Below are 24,778 nucleotides of genomic sequence, written 5' to 3'. Positions count from 1 at the left end.
TTTAGTTATTTGAGAAACTATTTAGTCAGTTACAATGAGGTAAACTCAAAATTTACTTTAAAGTTGGATTTTACCATGAAATCAAAAATAAATGCCTTTGATTGATCAAGCAGAAAGCACTCCCTTAACCTTTGCTTTCATGAACATTTTTCTAGGTGAAAAAAAGCAAACAGCCCCTCCCCCCTCCATCAATTATCAATAGCAATTTCATAGAAATAGAAAAAAATCGCAAGCGAATTAACCCAACGCAAAAATCGCGATCGCAAAAACGAAACATTTTCTCACATGAGTATGAAAATTGCTCCTTTGCAATCTTAAATTAGAAAATTTGACTTCATTTTGACTCTTTTAAAATATCTGTGTTGGCTTTGGTGCTACTTTTAAAATTTCGCCATTTTCAAAATGGCGCGATCGATTAATACGTGACTTTTTGCAAGTCCAAATAAAAATAGCCCCTCAGAAATAGGTGAATTACTAGAAAATGAACAAGGTTAAAGTGCTTTTGTATAAAATTCATATTCATAAGTAATTTAACAAGAAAAATGTTAAGTTCAGAACTTAGTGCTTTGCGCGATCGGGAAAATGTTCGCCATTTTTTTTTTCACCCATCCTTTTATTGAGGATGCAAGATAATAATTTTCAAAAGTAATTCTGGTTAGGTGAATGCAAAATAGATAAGCTTTTACTACTCAGTTGTCCTGTATCAATCCTGAAGATTGCATTGAAACCACTCTTACTTTTGATCTTTATTGTTGTTTTCAGGAATTTCCCCAAGATAAAAGTTGAGGGAGAACTTATTCTTAGAATACAGTACAATGGGCTATTTATGAACTTGCAATATTTTGCTCCTTGAGCTCTGCCCAGGCGGTCACTGTAAGCTCCAGTCTTATCACTAAAATTCCATTGACTGGTCAACAGTAGGGGTGTGTTTGAATAGCTGATAAAGAGATAGGGTCATTTTAATCCTTTTCTGTTGATTCTCCTGGTCATTGAAGCTTAAAAGCATTCACTAGATAGATCTTCAGCATTTTCCACAATTTTTTTTCTGGTTTTTATCTTTTGGGTGTTCTGGGTCCCTAGGACCCGAATTTTCGCGGAAGTTGCATCCCTTTCCCGCGAATTCGCATAAAAAAACCCGTTATAGCACGTAAACGCGAACCCTGCATCTGCCACTAATGAATTTCCCATCTTCTCGAAAGACATATTCAAAAACCTTTATATCTGATTACTTTAACAGGTTCTAATGTGCCACTAATTTTATATTCTGCTGTTCAACTATTCTTTTTTTAAGTACACAATAAAACATTGATATATTTAGTGGGTAGCTATAAATTTTTTCCCATAATCTAAGGTAAAAATTCAGTTTTTAATTGAGTTAATAATTATGTTGCATTGCTATAGAAGTAGTGATATGCAAAGATTTTTAAAAATTCCTAGTGAAACAGTCCATTTTTTATTTATACTGAAGCCTGTGGGCATAGTTTTGGTATATGGGCCCTAAATTGAAGGCAAAATACATTTTTAACATGAAATAAAATTATTACATGCTTCTAACTGAATATCTTCTTTTATAAAAAGGTTCTTCTGTAACATTGCTTTACAGCGTTTTTTTACAAATATTGTAGCATAATCCATTACAAAATTAAACAACAGCCACATAAAACAAGCTTTTATTGTTATCTTGCTTCTTAATTTTATATGCTCCAGCAATTGTCTTACTGTGACTGATACACAACAAGAATCACAAACTGCTGGTTCATTTGCACCATAGAAACTGTAGATTAAAAGTCTTGGGTTCAAGGTTGTTTATTTTATGTAACGATATTGTATGCAGTACTATTCACTGCTGTGGTATTTTTTAACATTTTTTGCTGACAAAAGATGGGTTAACACCTGGACTGAAAGCCATTCCCAAAAATGAGACAAAAAAAAAAAAAAAAAAAAACTCTTGCATCTTCTCTTAAAATTTCAATGGCATAATCTGAGCCATGCCCACTCCCCCCCCCCTCTTCCCTGGTAACCCTGAAAAAGTTTTAATGCTGAAGTACATTGAGAATCAAAACTTGCTCATGCATAACAAACTACAGTCATCTTGTGATAACTCAAATATTCCCTTATTTCTTAGTTTTCATTTGGTCGCAAACAGTTGAGAAAGATGTGGGAGCTTCCCATAACTTGAAGGTTTTATCCAGTCTCTTAGGACTTCAAGCTATTGTGAGTTGACTGTACATGCTGCTGAATTTGAAATCATGAGAATGTTTTAAAAGTACATCATTTTTTTTAAAAACCCATTTCACACATTTTTAGCTCATTATTCAAGTAGTTTTCTAGGATATGCTAACATTAACAGTTTATGTTTCACACCATGCAAAAATTATTTCAGTTTTCTGAAAAAAAAAAAGATCCACATCTATTTTTTGAAAAAAACCAGTCACTACAAGACTTTTGAAAAGTTCAAATTAAGATTGTTTTAAGCTAATTCCGTGCCAAAGTACACCATTATACAGAATTGTGGATTTACCTTTCTATTCATTTTTTTGAAAAAGAATTAGGTACATAATAGATTCAACTTTAATATTTATGTAAAATTAAGAGCAATTTGTTTTTTATACGTTTTTTCATTGTCAATAAAAATGTTTAGGGAAATTGTAGTGTGAGTCACATATAAAATGTCATGTTATAAACTAATTATTATTATATTTCATTGATCTAGTAGCAATATATAATTTTTAAAAAAAGTACTGCTATTACAAGTTACAAATACCTAAAAAAAATTTTTTTTACTCAACAAAGGAAAAAACAGGAGTTTTTGTACTTAATACAATTTATCATTTCATTTTCATGTAGTCTGAGTTAAAACTGAGCTTTATTGAAGTACCCAGAATATAAAATTTAATGGCTAGGATATTTAAATCAATCAAGATAAAACAACTGGTAAAAATCAATTTTTTGTCACAATAGTATTTTCATGGTTGTTTTAAGATTCAGGTTTAGCTCACTAGTAGAGTAAGTCACGCATGGAACTAGCCTTTATCAATCTAGTTTTTTATCTTGACAATTGTAAAACTACAATTATTTAATTGTATGCTTAGCATCTTTTTTTCAAAAACACTTATACAAAATATTAAATAAATGAATAAATGCTAGTACAAACTTTCTAGAAATGAACACTTTTTTATTAAAAGTTGTTAAACAAATGTTTAATATTTTCATAAATTAAATTCAAGCTCTTCTTTTTCTCTGCCCAAAACTGATTTTGCAGGTGACACAACTCCACTTCCTGTTAGATTTAAGCACATTCCTGGTTTCCATCCCATATTTTTTAGCAAGCGAAAGTTAATACTTGATTCAGAAACTGGGGTAGCAATATCCTCATAACCTGGGCAAAAACAAAATTAGTTAATAAGTTAAAATTAAAAAATTTCCCATTGAGTCACACAGGCAGGCATAACAAAATTATGTTAACAGTTAATTTATGAATAAAACAAAGCTCAATAAATATTTAATAAGCGTTAAGTGATGAAAGTGCATTTTTTAGAAAGTGTATCAGCAAATTGAATATGGACAGAGTAGTAATCAAAGGTTCATTTGGTGTTGCACAAAAAAAAAAAAAAAAAGAACTTTGACTAGTTTGGAACTGCAAAACTGGAACAAAACTTTCATTCAAATTAGCAATTTTCTAAATTTTTACCATAAAATTTCATTTACACAATTAGAAATTTATGTCATCTTTTATACTAAGCATAACATCTATTTATGATCTTTTTTGTTGAGTTGTCTTGTTACAAAAACCATAAATTCTTCACATTTTTATTTATCTATTTTTTACTCTGTGCGAATATTGTGTTTTTGCACAGAACCAAGAAATAACCTTCTACACTTTGGAAAAAAAAAATGTGACAGTTCTGGTCTTTGGTGAAATGTAAAACAGAACTATACTTTCATTATCAAATTAGAAAAAAAAATGATCTTCCAATACACATACCATGAAAATTCATTAAAGGAGACATTTGTTTTCTTCGTTTTGTGTCATTCGATGGGACTTTCAAAACATAATTTTCACCAGCAATAGGCAAGCACTGATATCTAAAATATTGAAATTCAAAATAAGTAAAAAAATCTTAGAAAAAATAAGTGTACAGTTACAATTGCATATAAAAGACAACTGGAGATAACAATTTAGCAGTTTTAGTCAACCTCATTGGCATTTTTAAAAAATCTCATATTTTTTTACAGTAAGTGCAGAAATGAACACTTGAACAAGAACTGATATAGCATAATATTTTGAATACACAAATTTGTTTGAGAACATTTAGTTCCGATTTTAAACGAAAATAAAAATCTTAATAGGATTTTGTACAATTTAACTTCAATCAACATCACTTTAAGAACTGCAAATTGCAACTTTGCTTGTTCACTTGTCCACCAATTATTCATAAGCAAAAATATGCTTTGCATTGACACATTATTGTATGCGAACATAAAATATATTTTATGATCAATAATCAGGGTTCATACTCTATTCAGATGAAAAAATTCCATGATTTTTCCAAGATTTTTTCATGACTTAATAAAAATTTTCATGACCTTGTTATACAAAGAAAATAGTACTATTTAATACCTATCAAACTTGCCAATATTTGGAAACGTGAATAAGTTAACTTCTACGTGAACGCCACTACTTCATCAAAGCAATTGTTTATGATTTAAAAAACATCAGTGCACAGTGCAAAAATTAAACTACTCTTATTTGTCTTCTTTATTTAAACTTAAGTAAAGAAAAAATGCAGTGAATGTAATATAATGATGCTTAAATGTCTATTTTTTTTCTCTTCATAAAAGGGCAGAATGATAGAGAATGGGACAAAGGTTGAAGGAGTCATTCCTAAGTATTAATAAATTTGCTTTAAAAGTTGCCTTTTAGTGTCAACAGTGCATCTAATCATGCATGTAATCTGTCAGCATTTTAGTTCTTTAAAGTAAAGCCATTCTCCAGTAAATTCATGATTCCAAAACAGATATTTACAAACAATTATTCAGCATTAAATAAATCTTCTGATTCAAATGTACTTGTTTACTAATTTATGCATTTTCAAATGAATATAAATTAATAGGTTTAGAGATTTCAGAACACAGAATTAGATTCCTGACATTGAACGTAACATTTGGGCCGCATGGATCAGTTTCGCGAGCTGTATGTTGGGCACTACTGTTTTAGAGTACTAGAATTGCCCTATTTCTATATTCTATAGCCTAATTAAAGATCTTTATTTCCTAAAACCTACAACAAACTAAGATCAACTCTGATAAATTTAAAAATAAAGTTTTTAGGAGTGATTGAAACGTTCTTGGATGCAACTGAATCACGTTTTTTGAGTAGGCGTGGCAAAATCAAAAACGTGTAAATTCGCTACTACAGAATATAAAATATAACAAGTGTTGGAAATAATGATAAGTTCTAAACTAGTGATGTCTAAGCAGTGAAATCACATTGCAAAAGAAGAAGGGATGCTGCTACAGAAGTGGATGCATTGGGATTTCAAAATTCAGATTTGTTTTTAGGATCATTCAATTTTCAAGTTTTAACAGCTTTTATATGCAATGCTGTTAAACCATTCAAGATTTCTAATGCTTTTTAAGCTTGTTACTTTCTCTTTGTTCAGGACATTTTTCCATGACCTTAAAATAATTTCCATGACTTTTAACAAAAATATTCATTTTCCATGACTTTTCCAGGTCTGAAATTGGTTTATTTTTTTTCCATGACTTTCCAGGATTTCCATGACTCGTACGAACCCTGAATAATTTTCATAGTTTGAATTATTGATACTAGTGGAATTAAATATTTTCACCCAATGAATTTCAGTTGAAGCATTTTGTGTCAACTGTGCTTCTGTTGTGTCAGAAAACGGGACTTTTTAACTTCCTGTAACTATGTGTTGGGATAACTGGACAAGCTGCCTGAAAATAGAACTATCCTATTCGAAACAAGCAGTGTTGTCACCTGAATTAAAATAGAAACCTAGGCTAGAACTGCAAAAATATTTATTACGTTGAGAATTTTAAATAATATTTTATCATGCCTTCTCTCAAATTGAAACTTCAAATTTGAGTGGCTTTTTTAATTAATAAACACAGGACATAATTATTCTGGACAAGTTCTAAACTATACATATAACACAAAAAATTACTGCATGCAATTATATTTTCCAAGCTAAACAAAAGGCCAAGTCCCAACTAATTTAAGCATTCATAATTCATCAAATTTTCTGAAAGTTAGGTAAGATTTGATGGAAAACTCTGCATGACATAGCCAAACTCATGCATAATAAATTTGACAATTTTTTTAAAAAAATGTTTTCATCTTTCTGAATGTTAGTTTCATGAAAATCTATAAACTTATTGCGTATGGAAAGTAAAATAACTTCTAAAATTTATAGCTCATTCCCAGCTATTTACAGCGAAAGATGATGGAAATTGTTTTTTTTTTATTTCTTCAATTTGCTGCTGGTTCCCTAAATGTATGGGTAATTCAATGTTTACTGGAAAATGACAGCTGGAGCTTTTATATGACAAAAGTTACAGGCAGTCTCTTATTTCTCAAGCAATCCATAAAAATGTGAATTTTTGAAAGTGTCCTAATACTTTTAGTAATACAGTGAGTGCCGGATAGTTTAATCACTTAATTGAATCAGCTGCTTCATTGAATCAAAACCTCAACAACAGAAAGAAATCCAGCTTTAACATTAAAAAACTGCCAGATATTTGAATCAAACATGCTGCTTAAATGAATCAAGCATATGTAACACCATTTCCCATAAATGTGTGCATCAGCACTGTGCTTTTTCTTAGCTTTTTTTCAGTAAAATAAGATTTTATTTTTTTTTCTATAAATTATGCAGAGGAAGAGGCAGGGTGTTGCACACTTGTGACAGTTAAACAAAACTAGTGAGACAAAGAGAGGCATAACTTTCACAGGAGTTCTGAGCTCAAGGCTTTGTCACCAGTAGCATGAACATTAAACCAAAGAGGTACAAATTCTGAGGACTAAAGGTAGGTTTATGAAAGTGGAAAAAGTGTCTAAATTAATTTCTATCTTTTTTTAGCAATCAAGAGCACACACATTTTTCGAAACATAAGTTAAAGTGGATTTTTTTTAGGGCCGTAACCAGAGTTTTGTTTTAGGGAGGGTTTCATCAACACAATTCTTGTGAAATCTATATGATCAATAAAGTTTGATTTTATTCATATATTCTATTGGTTTTTGTTATGGTAAGTTGATTAAATGAGGGGATGTTACTACTTTAAGTGCACTAATATGAACAAATATAAAAGGTGATGTATCTATAAAAGGAAAACAAAAGTGTGTCCATTACATAACTTTACCCCTGTTAACTATTTGATGTTTTTTTAAAAAATCAACAAAAAAATAATAATAAAATGTGTCCTCATGAATGCACATTAGAAGCAATGTTTCTTAAATTCATGTTTTTTGGTACTTAATTAATATGTAAAATATAGAATTTGGCACTCTTAAATTTAAAGAATTTTGATGTTTTTGTTAGTGTCAGGTATTCAAAACCTGAAAAAGTTTTCGTAAGAAATAATGTTTGCAATAACTACAATAATAATCTTTAAAAATACTGCAGATGAAGACTGAGTTTGCTCAATTCCTAAATAATAGTAATTTCATTTTTAAATTATATAGACTTAGGAAAAATAATAAGTTTTTCAGCAAAAGAAAATATAATAAAAACATATTGGAATAACTTTGAAACATTTTGGAAGGGGTTTAAACCCTAAAACCCCACCCCTTCAATATATATATAAGGCCATGAATTTTTAAATTGCTTTTTCATGCTGTTTTAGGATAAAATTCTTTAAATAATCAATATATTTATCTTATCTTTTAATAATCAATTCTATTATAATCAAAGAATGAATATTTTGAATGAACGGCAGAGGTGCCCATCCCCCCTAAGTTTGATGGCGCAAATTCAACACAAAAAATTTTCTCATCCCTTTTGCCACTTTTTATTTTTAGCCCTTTTTATTTTATTCATTGTTTTAAAAATATTTTAAAATTATTTATTTATTTGATTAAAGTGAAAAAACAACGTAAATGAAGCACAAATATTCGAGAAAAATATTTATTTACGTTGTTTTTTCACCTTAATCATATTGTAGCACAAAGCTTATATGATAATTTTTTATTTATTTATTTATTTTAAATTATTGTTATTATTGTTTTGTTAGAAAAGCTCCATGCAACACCAATAACATACACAAACACATAACACAAAATAAGTAAATAAAAAAACTGAAATTAAAATTAGAAAATAAAACATAACTTAAACTAAAAATAAATCAACAAATAAATTTAAAAAATAAAAAAATTCTCCCTAAATAACTTGATGGTACAACTTGCACTTTGAGTATTGAGCTTGTTATAAATAATGATACAGGATCTAAGCCTGTCACAGAAGACAGTAAATGCCTTAAGACTCCTGCAACTAACTGCCACCTTATCAAAGATATAAACACTATTTCTCCTTAATATTTAAGTTGTACCTGCATGAAACAGTTGTTATATGCTTGGAGCCCATGAGAAAAAAAAGGTTGAATACCCAATCTATCTATTTGAAGATTAAGAACAAAAACCACAGTTAAATCATATTTCAAACAACTTACTCATTTTTTGCAGGAAAAGCAATGCAAACTTGTGTTTTTGAATTTCCATTTTCAACTCCACATACCTAAAAGTATAAAAGTTGTAAGGACTATGTTTTTATTTATAATTAGGGGAAAAAAACTAAAATATGTTTTTTTTTGGTTTTACTATTATCATACCATTTTCTCCAATCTTCTCCTCCCTGAACGAATTACTCTTCTTTCCTAATAAAGAATTTTTTACTAACATGAAATGCAAATAAATTTAAGATCAGTGTAATAAATTTTTACTATTAAAAAGTTAATAAGATTAAATGATTATAAATGCATACACAAAATACAAATACAGAAAAGTCTTCCCCACAGAAAACTACAAAATAAATGCCGTTCCCAGACTTTCACTGACCAACTGTGCAAAATCTCACCAGTCACCTGAGATGAGATTTTACAAATATATTTTTAAATAATATGATTAAAAAAGCCTACACCATCTGTCAAAGTTTTCCTCATCAGTCTGTGTTTATAGTTTTACTCTAAGCAGCTACAAAACATTATTATAAAAAGTGGAAAATCTAAGCATGGTCATTACTGACTGGGAATTGGCAGAGCTTTTTGAAATACCACTGAAAAACCGGAACAATAGGGAAATCTCGCAATTGACTCTGGTACTTATCAATAGTGTTCTGCAAGCTGAGAATCACGAGCTGACATTATTGTTGCGCTATAACTCTTTGAAATATACAAGACTGAAAAATAGTTTGAATGCTTCCAAAAAAAAGGTTTGACTGATACATGGTAAAAATTAAGAAAACCTAATTTAAATATAAGCAGGGCTGCTACTGAGGTCGTTTACGAGAATTAGTTGTTTTAGTAGTCAGTAATGTAGTAAATGAGGCAGTAAGAAGCAAAGGGGTGCAAGTGGACGTTTTCAAGTTTTGAGTAAAATGCATTTAAAGATTAGCTCCTAGGTAGGCTTTCATTGAATTTTTTTTCTAAATTATGCTGTATAGCAGCAACTACCAGGGCTACTAGTACCATCTCTTGCCTCAAGACAGAGGAGAGATTCACCTGCTATGTGTACTGGTTATCTAAATTTTTAATTTTGCCACTTACATCCCTTTGCTTCTCACTGCCTCAAATAATCTCCCAAATAATCACAGATGCAGAAAATAAACACCCATTTTTTTATTTATTTTATTTATTTATTAATTTTTTTTTTTGTAATAGCATTGATGTCAAAATGCTATGATGCTTTGATAAATGCATACCTTGGCTGTGTAGCAAGTACGGGATGGAGGGGGGGGGGGGCACTCAAAGCAGGGGGCTAGATCTATGCATGAGATTAGTTGAATCCAACCCTTTCAAAGGGGCACTAAAGAAACAAGTACTGGCATATTCTGGTATAATGTCTGACCTTCAATTAAAGACAACAGTAAAAGATTGATATGATTGGCATAAAAAGCACTATGTCAGATTCGCGATGTTTTGGATTGCATGGAAATTAGTGCTTGTTTTCAAATAATCAACAAAAAAGGGCTACAAGTAATTAAACACCAAAGTTTTATTGACTCATTCAGAATAAAAACAACAGTTAACCAAAATCATAGTAACTGACACAAATTCTTTGCAAAAATCCCAATCACAGAACCTTTTAGATAAATTGCATTTGGAAAAACGCAAATATTCGTTCAAAAAAGATAATATCCAACATTTTAATCGTTAATATGATTATAAAATTACTTATTCCTACTTTTTAAAAAGTAAATAAATAAACGTGGCAAAATGTGCCCGATTTTTTTTTGCGTAAGAGCAAACCAGGGTGTCTACTCAAAAGAAATTTTTAACTACTCTGACTTGTCCAGGTTTTCCATATCCCAAACAAAATTCTTCCATGTGCTTTTTTGAAGGTTAGTTTAGCTATTTTCGCTACGTTTTTTAATGGTTAGCTGTGCTTATGTGAAATTTTATACGAGTTATGTTTATATCACTGTTTAATGACAGTTTTAATTACATTCTTCAATCCCTTACACAGACTTCGTTTTCTGGAAAACTTTTAGGGTTTTTTTGGGGGGGGGGAAACTTTGAGAACTCTTAAGAAATCGTTAAGCATCAAATACATCTCTTCACACAGGAAATGGGCCATTCGGTTACCAGCCTGGAATCTTATTAAAAAACCTTGCAATTCTGATGCCACCAAAATAAAGAAACCCATCTTTACTTCATAAGTTCACCACACTTCAACATCGATTTCACTGTGTCATTTGTATTTGGTTGAACATTTGCAACCTCTGTGTTTTGAACAAAGAGGAACCATTCAACTTTGGTAGGGTCTCAGCCTCAGGGGAGAGTGTGTGGTATGAGAGAACTACTAGTAAATAAAAGGTGGGGTTGAAGAACTGGTTTAAGGAAAGAAATATTTTCTTTTAGTAATTTCAAGTTGCATGAAGTTCTGACCAAATGAATTTTACTAAACTGCAAAAAAGGAAAACAAATCTTTTGAAACTGGTTATAATTTTAAAAAAATTCCAGGTTTTCTGCATTCAAAAGTAAATTTCCCTGACTTTTCCCCGAAATTTCTAGTGCAAAAATTTTTCCTGACATTTCCAAGTTTTCCAGTTGGGTAGACACCCTGGCAAACTTATTAGCAAATTTTGATTTTTTTTTTTAATTTTTTAAAGCACCGGGGAAAAAGAAAAAACCAGGAGTTTTAGCATTTTTTAGTCTTTATTTTTTGTAATTGAATGCAAAACCCGTATTTGGCCTATTTTTTGGTGGTTTTGTCAGTATTTGGTCTAAAATAGTCACCTAGTTGCTTTTGCTTCAAAATAGTAGTTTTAGTTGCCAGTGGCAGCATTAGAGATCTTAAAAAGTTGGAAAATGATTAAAAATTTTCAAACTGCAAAATATTACAGCATTAATTTTGAGTAAAACACAAGTTTAATTAATTAAAAGTGTATTTCCAATGCACTACAGAAGTGTTATAAGTTAAAAATATATAGCTCCTAATAGCATTACGAAAGTAAAACTTAAACTCAGAAGCCAAATAAGTAATACTTTCAGAATTGAAACTTACAGGTAAAAATAATTTTTAATTTTAGCTATTTTAATTTATCATTGAATGAAATCAATATATACTCATACTTATCATTGAAAATATTTACCTCAGATTTATTCTGAAGTACATCTGATATCAATGGCTGAAAGCTTGAATCTAACATATCAGCATCATTTGAGCATTCTGGATTTAAAAGTGTTGCAGGAATATAAGGCACACCATAAGTAGGTCCAAGTTCTTGGAAAAAATCACTAAGTTCATCGTCCGCTGAAATTTGAAAATAATTAAACAATTAGAATATTCATTTAAATGCTCAACCATCTTGATATGAAATCAACAACTTAAAACATTAAAATTATTATTTAAAACAAATCTGCTGTGATTTGACGCTGTGGTTTTCGATTTGTAACTACAAAACAACGAGCCATATGGGTCAACTTTGTGAGTCGTTTATGGCCCACAGGCAGTAAGCACTGTTAGCATAATGATATCAGTTTGCATATTCCAAATGCATAGTCTCATGTGACTAGTAAGAAAACATAGCCCTTTAGGATTTGGATAGGCAACTATCAACATCTAATTGGTAACAGAAAGCAGATAAATAAATCAACAGTTGATACAGCTCATGTTACCAAATTACTCAATTGTCAAGCATAGTGTAATAAGCAACACTTACGGTGAAAGTACTAAAATAGAATAATGACACACACACGTTTATCATAGTTTTGGGTCAAGAAGATGTCATAATTTCGGGTCAAGAAGATGTCATAATTTCATGTACATCATGATGGGTAAGTGGTTAATCTCAGACAGATTCCTAGAAACAATTTGTGAGAAATGTATAGTGTCTGCTACAACAAAAATAACAACTGTTTTTATAATGTTAATGAAAATTAACCTTTTTGAACATTGGAAACTTACTGCTATTTTATATATTATTGCAGAAAAGCAACAATCAATTTTGTTTCAATAGATTATCGAACTGCAGTTGCATTTTTTTTTCAAATCCAAGTTGTTGAGATATAGATATATATCTTTGAACAAGAACATTGAACAAAAAAATGGGGAAAGATATGATGAGTCGTTTAGCCACTGTAGTTAAATGCTAGGCTTGTGTGACATTTCTTTTCACATAATTTATTTTTGAAAATTGCAAAAACATCCAATGCAATACAGAAACTATATATTTGCATGCAACTATATCAGAAAATGTTTATACAGACAGCCCAGACAGCACGAAAAGTCCTTCGGACGTCCATTTTATGTCCTGAACGTCCAAATCTAGTCCGTTGTAAAAAATCGACGAAATTTGGCGATCCTTAGACACGTCTCGCAGGACGTCCCAAGGACAAACTTTTTTTTAGGCCTAAGGATGACCTAAAGTGATCCTTATCTTTTCAGGACGTACCACGGACTTTTTTTTTATAGATATCTTGGGGACTTATCTCTAAGGATATCCCGAGTCTCAGCAAAATCAATCATTTTTAGGACATTCATCTCAAGTTGAACGGAAAATTTTATTTTATTAGTTTTCTCACTGAAATTTTCTAAAAATCCTAATGAACTATGATCTACAAAACTTAAACGAGTTACGAAAATAACATTTAAATTAAATAAGCGTAAAAATTTTTTTTTTTTAGTTTATTATTTTTATATATTTTATTATTATTATTATTATTATTTTTTTTTTTTTTGAGGACAAAAAAAGTTTTTTGAAAAAGTACAGTTTTTTTTAAAATCACAATTAATTATGAAATAGGAAGCTCAAATTGGCGAAAGAACTCACTTTAAAAAATCAAATAAATACAAAACACACTTGTTTATCCATAATACTTTTTCCATTATAGGTTAAAGCGCGGTGCGAAATTCGATGACATGAGGACATCCTCGGGAGTATCACACAAGGTAGTTCCAGGGATTAACTTTAGTCCTTTCAGGACGTACCAAGGATTTTCTTTTCTGACATCCTACGGTCTTTGCCTTCGGATGTCCTGCGTATGAGAAAACTCAGTCGTTCGTAGGACTTTCTTGTCAAACTTCGAAAATTCTTATTTTGAGTGAAAATAAATGTTATATGCTGCGTTTAAAAAAAGTATTATTGATCTCAGAAATTTGCTGACTTTTAATATGCTTTATTTAAAGGGGAAAAGTAAGTACTTTTACATTTACATATTAGTTTTAATTTTACTTCTTTGTTGTCAAAAAATGAAGTCATATAAGTATTTCACTTCTCAAAACATATTAATCGAAAGAAAAAATGAATATTTTTACAGTAAAAAATGTGGAAATGTAAAAATGCAAATTTTTATGTGGAAATGTAATAAAATGGACATAACATTTTAAAATCAGTTTATGATACTCAAAAATCCTGCATTTTGGCGATAGTAAAACAAAATATTGCCAAAAACGTTATTTTCATCTCTAAAATTTAAAACATCAAAATTTGAACTGGATTTTGTTATAAATTTATTACAATAAACTTGATATTATTATACAATAATATTCCTCTAATGCATTTTTTTTTCAAGTAATGGTTGTTTATGACGGTTTTTCTTTTTATTTTTGGTAATTAATTTTAAAAAAAGTAAAATATAATTTTATTCGCGCTTTTTTACCTTTAACATCACAAATTGTAGTTAGAAATTATTATAAAAACGAACAGAACCCCCAAATTTCCCTAACTTTTTGTTATATTTCAGGTTTATTGAAATTATTGAAGTGTTATATTTCAGGGTTTTCAAAAGAGTTTTCTGTTTTAAGCATAAACATTTGAATTTACCATTTTTAAATCATTCACCGAATTCTTTTTCATTTTTTACAAAAAAAAAAAAAAAAAAAAAAAAAAAGCAATTTTTTCAAGGTTAGAAAAAAAATTCTTCCAACTTTGTTTCTTATAAAATTCTTCAATCAAATGCATTTTATATCTCTTTGAGAACAAAATGTAACAATTTAAATTGCTGTTCTAATTATCATAATTGCAAACAGAACGGATGAATCTTCAACTTTCTTTAACAAAATTTTAAACAATGGACATACTTCAGGGCAAAAATGTCAGGCTTGTGTCATACTTTTAAACCAAATTATACATTTGAATTGTACTATCATTATTTTTAAATCTATCACTGATGTGAAATTTTTTTTATTGTTTTGAACATATTTCCTGATTATTTCCAAAAATAAAATTTTTTGGATTTTCATTCTTTTCCCGCAAGATAAATAATTTAGAGAAAAAAAAAAACCTACGAAACTTCTTTCAAATTTTTCGGATTTTCATTTTTTTCCCGCAAGATAAATAATTTAGAAAAAAAAAACCTATGAAACTTCTTTCAAATTTTTAAACTCCGTATGCGAGATTCTGTAATCCCTTAAAAAATCGCGCGCACCTACTCGGGGTTTGAACCTGCACCCACAGGGTTACTGGGCTGAAACGTTACGGTGTACGCCAGTCTTGCTCGACGGTATGTAGTAACTTAAAATAATAAATGGCGTTTAACATAGAAGGTTTCTGAAAGTTCTTTTGGGAATTTCGTTCTAATTCTGATCGTAAGAATAAAATTTATGTCGAACAATGTTTTAAATCACGCACACTTTCAGTATTTCTTTTTTAATTTGGCTCGAAAGATGGCGTTTGCTCATCGGTGAATTTCGCAGTACAACACTCATATCTGATGCGCTTAATTCCATTCAATGGGGATCCAAAATTGCTTCTGAGCTTTACTATAAATTAATATTGTTTTGCTGATATATAGCTTTAGTTGGTTTTTCAATTATGTACAATGATCAAAGTTTCAATATTGCAGTTTTGTAGGCTTAAGTTAGTTGGAATTTGAAATAAAAGTTGCTAAAGATCCCAAATTTAATCCAATATCGACTATCCGACCACAGGACCTACAAAAACGAAGCAATAAGCGATTAATTGAGCATTCGATCAGCAAATTGTATTTTTTTCATCGTTTTGACACTTATTACACTTTTTTCTGGCTTCTGTTATTCTGTACTTTGCACGTGCGAACTTCAATGGCGGCCAGGAAACCCCGAGAAGAAAGCTGGAAAAGGAAGAGATTTTTAAAAATACAAGTAGTGTGATAAATTATTCCCAACAGATTTTAAATTTGCTCTTAGGGAGAAAAGGGACTTGAATTCTTACTGAGAAATCTGAAAATTCAGCTACAATATTATTTTTTGTTCAAGATTTTTTGCCGTGAAAAACACATTTATAATTTATGTTGGGGGGGGGGGGAGGAATAGATAAAAATGAAAATTTAAAGAGAATGACCAGATTTTGAAAACGACGGTAATTTAGGGACTTGAAAGTAAGAAAAACGGGACTTTTGGGCTTAATTGGCGTGGAACAAACATGTGTAATATAATCAGACTTTCTTAAAATTATCTCTTACTAAAATCATTTTTATTGAATAAATTTTGAACTTATAATTACTCAAGTTATTAAGAACAGACGGAGATAACGAACAAGTTGACTCGGAGCTTTGGCTCTGTTTTTTTCAAATCATAAGCTAATTCATAAAGAAAAATGGGCGAGATACAAATGCGCTGCATTATACTAATTTCATACATTTTAAATATATATTTTCTTTTTGAAGGTGCAGTGCCCAGAACAGTCATCAGTTTAAAATAGTTGAATAAAAGATAATTCTTGTAGACTAATATGAAATCCTCCTGAATATATATATATATATATATATATATATTTATTAACTTGAATTTTTGGCATCTTGAATTCAAATTATGTTTTTCACAATCACGAGTGTGTGTGTATGAATGCACGTGTGTGTTTGGGTAGGCGCATGTGTGTCGGTGCGTGTGTGTATGTATGCATGTGTGTGCGTGTTGTGTATGCAGTGCTGTGTGTGTACGCGCATGTGTGTGTAGGTGTTCGTGTGTGTGTATGTAGGCATATGTGTTTGTGTGCAGGCATGATTGTGTATGTGTATGTGTGTGTGTAGGAGTGTGTGTTTGTGTCTGTGCACAGTAGTCTGTGCAGTGTGTGTATGTGTGCGTAGGTGTGTGTGTCTCGAAAAAAAAAGCGCTTCTAATTAAAAATTCGGTAGCATTTTAAAATTAGGGGACTTTTAGTATGCCTAAGTACTGAGACTATTTTTGAGAATATGAGGTCAAAAACCTCTATACAGGCTGTCCCCAAAATTCGAGAACATGTGGTCGATTAGCAATACAAATCCATAGCCAATAATGGTGCCCCCCCCCCTTCGAGTAAAGGCGCACCCTCTAAAAATCATGAAGACCCCCTTAAAAAAGAAAAAAACCCTCAACCCTTCCCCCCAATTTTAATGGCGAAGTCTGCGCCATGACCCCCTCCCTTCCCCTCTAGGTGGGCACACCTGCCACAAGACTGGGTTATATATGCATAACTGAGCGATGAGGACTCTTTGGATCTATAATTACTATTTTTAATAACATGTTGAAAGAAAAAAAAAGGGGGGGGGGGAGAATGAAAACATATTTGTTGAAGAAATTCCTTTTGTGTCAAATTTTTGTCAATGTCCAAAAATTAGTACATAAGCAATCCTTGCTCATATCATACGTATACAGTGAAACTCCGATTTTACGTTCTCTGGATCCACGTTTTCCCCGCATTAAAATCGGGTCCCATTATCAGGCCATGTATTTCCTGTATTTTGCGTTTTTCTAACCCAATCTCTTAAGAAACGTAAAATTCGGGTTTCACTGTGTTATTATAAACTGTATGACATATTTCAGAACTGTTATAAAGATTACTAAATATTGTTTTTAGACATTTTAGAATTTAGTCAGAAACCAACAGGGGTGCCCAACCCCCTAAGGGCAAAGGTGCACCTCCCTCTATATCGTGGAGATCCCCTCCAAAAGCAGAGGGCCCCAAATGAGAAAAATATCCCCAAAACACCCCCCCCCTAAAAATTTGAATGGTGCAGTCTGTGCCTTACCTCCCCCTAGGTGGGCATCCCTGTAAACCAATAAAAAATTGTAACTGCAAAGGTATAAGAAACAATCGCTTATTTTTATTACGGATCATTTAAAAAAAACGAAAATGTTTAAGAAAAATTATGTAGTTTGACATTACAACAGTAAAAAGTATTGAAATCAAAATCGTTAAAGGGAAAAAAAATGTTTTTACATTTCGTGAAAATTACCAGAAATTGTCCCAATTAAGTCCCCAAAAATATTTATAAGAATCCCCATATCGTTCCTGGATTCAGCTATTATCTAAATCTAAAAACCAGTCTTGCATAATATAGACAAACGTATGAACGGCGTTCGCAGAAAATGTTTGGCTCTGTAGAATTTTTTTTCAAATTGCTAGCATTAATATATATATGTATATATATATATATATATATATATATATATTTTAAGGGAATTTTTTAAAAAATCCTAGTTTATTTCTGTTAAAGTCTTTTTCCAAAAGCCTTTTAAAGTACATGTCAGAAAAAAATAATGGTTTTGGCAGTTTTCTTCAGTTGGTGAAAAATAAGCACGGACTTTATTATTGCAAAAAAAATAAAAATAAAATTAAATGATTTAAAGCTTGCCTTTTTTTTTTGGCCTCTTTCATATTTGAATATAGATTTAATTCTTTATTCAATTACATGGGCGCCATATGCAAAATTGTAAGGGGGGGGCTTAGATATTTTCTGCATGGTTTAGCAGGATATTTTCCCCATAGACACCGATTTCAGTACAGATTAGAGTAACAAAAGTTTGACATTTTTGACAAATAATTCATTAATGACTGGAAAAAAAATGTTTTTATATTTTTGCAAAGAAAAAGTACTAAAAGCAAGGAAGTTCTTATTTCTAGGGGGGGGGGGTCCCTTGCCCCCTTATATGGGCGCCTTTGTTCAAGGGTGAGTAAGGCAAAATAATTATTTGCAGAAAATTTTTCAGTCAGGATTTGTGTGCAAATAAAGCTTTCCATTTTATCTAAGTCTGCTAAAAACCTGTGTATCTCAAAAGTGAGTCTCTGAAATATCAACATAATGGTAGTACAATTATTGTTGTATCTTCTGCTCAGTAATCTAGCACAGCAGGCCCTGCATGTTGAATTACTAAACCAGTGTAAAGTGCCTTCACAAAGTACTTCTTATTTGTCTTTCGAGTGGGAGAAAACTGGGGCAATTATCACACTAAAATAGTCTTTTCATTTATCACAAAACACCTTCAGGTATAACCTTTCACATGCAGCAGCTGATGGACTTTGTCATCTCTGTCTAGAATCTTTTTGGATAATATTTTACTGTTGAAAAATCAGAATACTGAAACACTTAATTTCTCATTTAAATTTAGCAGTTAGATAGAAGTAGAATTTTAAAATAAAATTTATGAAACCGAAGTCTCTTCATCCCAAGTTTTCAATAATTGTGTAATGATACTATGGGCGCTGACTAAGTTTTTGAAATATTTATTGCAAATGCAAAAATTTATTCCCTTTTAAGATAGACAAATGTTGTTCAGGATGTAATACATGTTAATAATAAACAAGTTTTCGAAGAAAGAAAAAAAAAACTTGAGAAAAAGAAAGTTTCCAAAAGTTTATTTTATTTTCCCTCTCTACCCCTTTATATTTTATCAAGGCATTCAAATAATTAGTTGTTTTCATATATTTCTTTTATCTATCCAGGATTGGCGAAAGGCACAGAAAAGTTAAGTGATGCAACTTCCGGATCTTCATGAATATGATCAATTTTTTCTATTGTAATATATGTTTTCTGTAATATATGTTTTAGTAATAAATTTTTTCTCACATAAATTGGTGTGTTTACTTTGTTTCTTTTTCTTATGTGTTCAGCATGTTTCATTTAAGCTTGCAAATTAAAATCCATGTGTGTATAAGAATGCAAAACTTGAAACAAAAGCTTTAAATAGGAATCATATTTATATAATATGATATTCAAATATTATTTTTTTTATTTTGCCGGTTTAATGCAGCGTGAAAATAAATTCATAATTGATAGTTTGTTTTATATATAAAAAAAATCTTCAGGTGTTCTCAGAACAAAGAAGAAAAAGAAATCAATGCAAATTATTAACTTAAATTGATGTGCACTGTCAAATCCTGATATTGAGGATGAATAATAATTAATTAGTAAATAAGTTAGTATTTGATAAATTAGATTTTGGGACAATGAATAATTTGGATTTGTTTATTAAACTTCAAGATAATTGATAAGAATACCTGAAATTTGGAAGTAGAAAATAGCAAGCAGTTATTATTTAAACAATATTTTTATGTAAACCATTTTATTATTTTTAAAAATTGCTGTATGCAGCAATAAGTCATTATTGATAGTGTATATTAAAAATGGTATCATATATGATATTACTTTCAGGAATTTCCAAAAGGAGCAAAAAATCTGTGTATTTTAACTTAGTGAACTTTGTAAAGAAATAAAATTAAGAGAAAATTAGAAAACTAATCAAACAATATAAAATACTTACACAAGCAAAAAAAAGGTAAGTAATTGTTTTACAAGTACGCTTTTTTACAGGGATTGCTACTTACTAAGCTTCAAGGTAATGATCTAAAAATACAATAAAGATTGATTTTAAAAATATAGATTCAATACAAAAAGTTTGAATAAATTGCTTTAAGTGTGATTGCAGAAGATTTGAAAATATTACAACTGCATGAAGACTGCTGCATCTTAAAGTAGCTTAAATTGAATGTATGCTTGAAAGTCATACACTTAGCGGGATGGCAGAACCAGAATTGGTTCAAAAGAACAAAAAAAAAAAACTTTTTTTTTTTAATTTTCGATTTTTCCTTTCAAATTAAAATTTCAAAAAAAAAAAAAACTTTTGGTATGTTTTCTTTTTTTTTTCCAAATGAGAATGATTTAAAAATATGATGTTTTATAGCAATTTCAAACAAGAATGTTTTACAGTTCAATAAATTATAAACTGCTATATATTCAACAAAAATTAAGAAAGTCTTGCTCATTTAAAGTTTTATATATATATATGTATGGTACGTGAGAGAGAAACACTTGATATAGTCCAATTAACATCCTGAAAAAGGTCAATATATGAACGGCTATAGTTCGTAGGACATCTTTCGGACATTTGATATAGCCCATTTAGCGTCCTGAAGAAGGCCAATATATGAACGGCTATAGTTCGCAGGACATCTTTTGGACATTTGAATTAGTCCGATTAACGTCCAGAGGATCGACCACAAAAAGCATGGTCCTAAACATCGCCGAAAAATGATCGACTGACATCATTTGGACAATCTGGGGATAATGTTTTTTTTTACGTCCTGAGGATCACGAAAGGCTTAAGTCCTCGGGACCAGGCCGGACATCATAGGGACGAACTGGGGAAGAACACTTCGCGGACATTGAACGGTCCCTGGGATGTCCCTCGATGAGCACGGGATGAGATTCAAACGTCCGGAGGATAGCCTAATGTTTTGAGTTAGTCCTGAAATGACGTCAATAGGCATCCAAAGGACAAAGTTGTGCTGTCTGGGAGCCTTCTGGTTTTGAAATCAAAGGGAAAAAATATTATAAATTAAAAGGTGTAACTGAGCATGCATTTTTCAATTTTCTTCAACATTATAATAGTACAATCTTCAACATTATTTGACAGGAACGTCTGAACATTTGAGAATTAGACACAATGAAAATGTTAGTTTTACTTTGAAAACTTTATAACTTGCACATTTCAATTGTAACAAAAAAGCTGTAAGGCATCAAATTTTAATGAAGCCATAAAATTTCAAACATTTAAAATATTAAAAATAAACTTCAAAGTTATCATTACCTTCTCTATGCTCATCACATTCACTTTCACTTGAGCTAATATCTGTGCTGCTAAAATCACTGAAAAGAAGAAAAGAAAGTTATCATTTTATTAATTTATATTCTTAATTATATAGAAAATTATTTCAGCCCAGGGTTTTGAATTTATTTCTCTTGCAGTTACAAGAAAGTTTGATTTGTTATAACTATCGAATTTGTCTTCTTATTTGGTAAGTTAGGAATTTGTATTAATTTGTTGCTTATTTTGATTTTTGATGTGTGCCATAATTGCATGCTTACATAGTTTATCTTCAAAGCTGGAATTGATTTTCTAGCCAAAAGGGCATGATACTTCAGCAGTAATTGAAGATGATATCAACCAATGTAGCACTTGGAGCATTAAAATTGAGAGTTTGGGGCAGAAAAGGATAAGTTGAAGTTAGTACTGATATTATTTACATAGAAATAAAAAGAAAAACATCTAAAATATCAGAAAACATACTGACCAAGAATTACTCCTCTAAACTGGGGTACAAATCAGTATAGTTTTAATACTAACTTCTTTTAAAAGAAGAAAAAATGCATGTAGGTTTGAAAAGCTTAGACCATTTGCTATTAAAAAACAGCACCAAGAAAACTGTCCCTTCAAAAGTATTTCACCAACACAAATCTCGAAAAAAAAAAAAATCACGATTTTCCAAGACAATCTCTTTTAAAGATGTTTTTATAGAGGTTTAAAAATTCTTTTTTTTTCTCTCATTTACTTCACTGTTGCATTGTTTTTGACTTTGATATAAGAAAATTGAATAATGGCTTAGCGGCATACCGCATCAAATACTGTTTGCTGAGGCACAACAAGCAAACGAACTGTCATTCTACTTGGTTAAACAACTTTAAAGTAGCAGGTCTTTAGCTTAAAATTGTAAGAAAACCGAAAAACAATACATAAACTAGGAGAAATATTGTAAATTATTTTCTAATAAAGAGAGAGAATAAATAAGACACTCATTTAATTGGAATTACTTTACTTCAATTCAATGATGCAATCTTTGTCCGAGGTTTTTTTTTTTGACGCACCCTGTATATTGCCGTGCTAAGAAGCACAAAAATGGAATCTGCAGTTAAGCTCCAGCTGAGATATTGTGTTTTGAAGTTGGCTCTTCCATATATTTGATTCCGATGTCTGCTTTTTTTTCAGTAATTTTTTAAAAAATAGTTTCTGATCAAATGACCTTAAAACATTTTATTTATTAAGTAAAATACAAACTAGAGAAAAACTTGGTTATAATAATTCAGTTTTGTTCAAAAGTGCGAGTATGACCCCTTTTACTGCTGTGCTTATCACAGCCGTATGAATAAACGAAACTCCAGTTTAAGTTTTGGTTCAGCTTTAGAAAACATTACGAAGTTTTGGTTTGGGTTTCTGTTGGAAAGAAAAAGAAAAACCAATTTAGTTTTGATTTGGACTTAGATTGGATTGGAAAAAATCAAAACTCAACAGCTTTCATTTTCAGACAGTAAAATTACATAGTAAGAAAGGAAAATCATACTTATTTTTCTTTCAAACAATATCAAGCATTCAGTAAGTTACCGCCCATAGCCAGGGCTAAGGCAGAAATACATGAATTACACCGCCAGCTCAGTCAACTCCAGGTTTTCCACCTCCAGCTCAGTTAGTCCTATGCCGGGCTGATGAGTGCTAATAAGCACGAAACTGCAGTCCTGGCTGGAATTGACTGAGCTGGCGGTGTATTTCATAAATATCAAGCATGTTTGAAAGTCAAAAATTACCATTATTATTTCAAGTTTCAAAGGCAATCTAAAATAGAAAATGTAACTTTTATGATTAGGCACACCTTGCCCAATATCATTGGTTGAATGACGACATGACTTATTTCTGGTGTTAGACCGAGAAAGCTCTCAGTTATAAAACAAAGGTGTTTTTTTTCTAATTAAACTTACCTTTATGTGTACTTCTTTATGTCAAGCAGAAAAAGATGTGTGGATTGCATATATTTTTTAATGCTTAACCCTTTATATGTTCCAAGAAACACAGAGTTATTAAGAAACCTATTTTTATTCATAAAAAAAATCAATTTTTCCGAAAAAAAAAAACGTTTTTTCCCACCACTTCGAAATTTCCGGAAATTTTACATCTCTACACAAGTTACAAGAAAGGACTGTTCAGAGCATTGGTTCAGCCATTAAACGTACTGCGAAGAGATCAGTAAATTCGAAGATCAACTTTCAAAAAGATAGAGAAAAAAGGATCCAAAAAGATCCATTCTCATCCTGACACGCAAATTATACACTATTTGAATCCTGTAACAAGTTATGTTATTGAATATAGTAAGTACTTCAACAAATTGAACGAGATTTCACTTCAAAGTCAACAGACTCAGTTATAAATAAAAATGTTTAAAATGAAGATACTGCTGAATCGAAAATACCAAATCATAAGAATATGCCAAAGGATTCCTTAACGTTTGGACAAGTTTTGTTAGTTGGATCAAAGGGAAAGAAATTAACAAAGAGCAATGTTGGACAGATACTTCATATAGAAGATGAAGAAATAGAAATAACTTGTTTGAGAATGCATAATAATGTGGGAATGATTTTCGTGTTTGCTGAGAAAGAGGATAACTGTTCTTTGGATCATGATAAAACTAATGAGTAAAGAATTCAGAATTGTAACAGATAGCTCAGGCATTATATATCATTGTTTCAGACTGCTGTTTTAGCTGAATAAATGTTTGTAAGTTGAAATTTTCCAAGTTTAATTGTTTTTGACTTCTTGTCTTTCCGTTATTGTCATTTTGTTACCCTTAACAAATACATAATTTTTATGCTTAAAATAATTATTTTTTAAAACTAGAGGTGGAATTGTAATGACTGAACACTCCTGTATGTGCTCTAATTTTTATAGAATTTTCCCTCTTGTAGTTTAGCTGAACTTTTGGGAAGAACATGATAGCAAGAAAATCACATCGCAAAAATGTCTTTCCGTTACCGTTTTTTAAATTAGATTTTTAAAAAAAGTTACTAACAAAAAATTTGCAGCTTTGGCTTTTTTAGCAACTTACTATGATGTATATAAAAGTCTATGCATCAGTGTTTGAAAAAATATGTATTTTGATATGCTCAAAGACAGAAATGTATCGATTTTTTTTTAAACTGTCCTTCAGTTACTGCTAGAATTCACCAACTGTGTTTAGTTAATATTTTTAATAACTACAATCATTTATAGTATATAGATATGAATGAAGATTAAAATAATTTTTTTCTTTCTTTTGCA

At 30.6% G+C, this 24,778-nt stretch overlaps 1 protein-coding gene across 1 annotated transcript in view; it reads right to left on the bottom strand.

Annotated features, from left to right (window-relative positions):
- Positions 1-3,209: 3,209 nt before the first annotated feature.
- Positions 3,210-24,778, bottom strand: part of LOC129219014 (uncharacterized) — a 42,766-nt gene continuing 21,197 nt past the window's right edge. Inside the window, exons 4-9 of the mRNA XM_054853333.1 lie at positions 21,506-21,564; positions 11,832-11,992; positions 8,851-8,895; positions 8,692-8,756; positions 3,986-4,086; positions 3,210-3,379 (exon numbers count right to left, since the gene is read on the bottom strand). Of these exons, the coding sequence (XP_054709308.1) occupies positions 3,210-3,379; positions 3,986-4,086; positions 8,692-8,756; positions 8,851-8,895; positions 11,832-11,992; positions 21,506-21,564 (601 nt within the window). The remainder of the gene's footprint in view (positions 3,380-3,985; positions 4,087-8,691; positions 8,757-8,850; positions 8,896-11,831; positions 11,993-21,505; positions 21,565-24,778) is intronic.

This window comes from Uloborus diversus, chromosome 3 (genome assembly GCF_026930045.1).
Source record: "Uloborus diversus isolate 005 chromosome 3, Udiv.v.3.1, whole genome shotgun sequence".
Classification (NCBI taxonomy): domain Eukaryota; kingdom Metazoa; phylum Arthropoda; class Arachnida; order Araneae; family Uloboridae; genus Uloborus; species Uloborus diversus.
The sequence above is the reverse complement of the archived record's forward strand: the minus strand, read 5'-3'. Positions and strand labels throughout refer to the sequence as shown.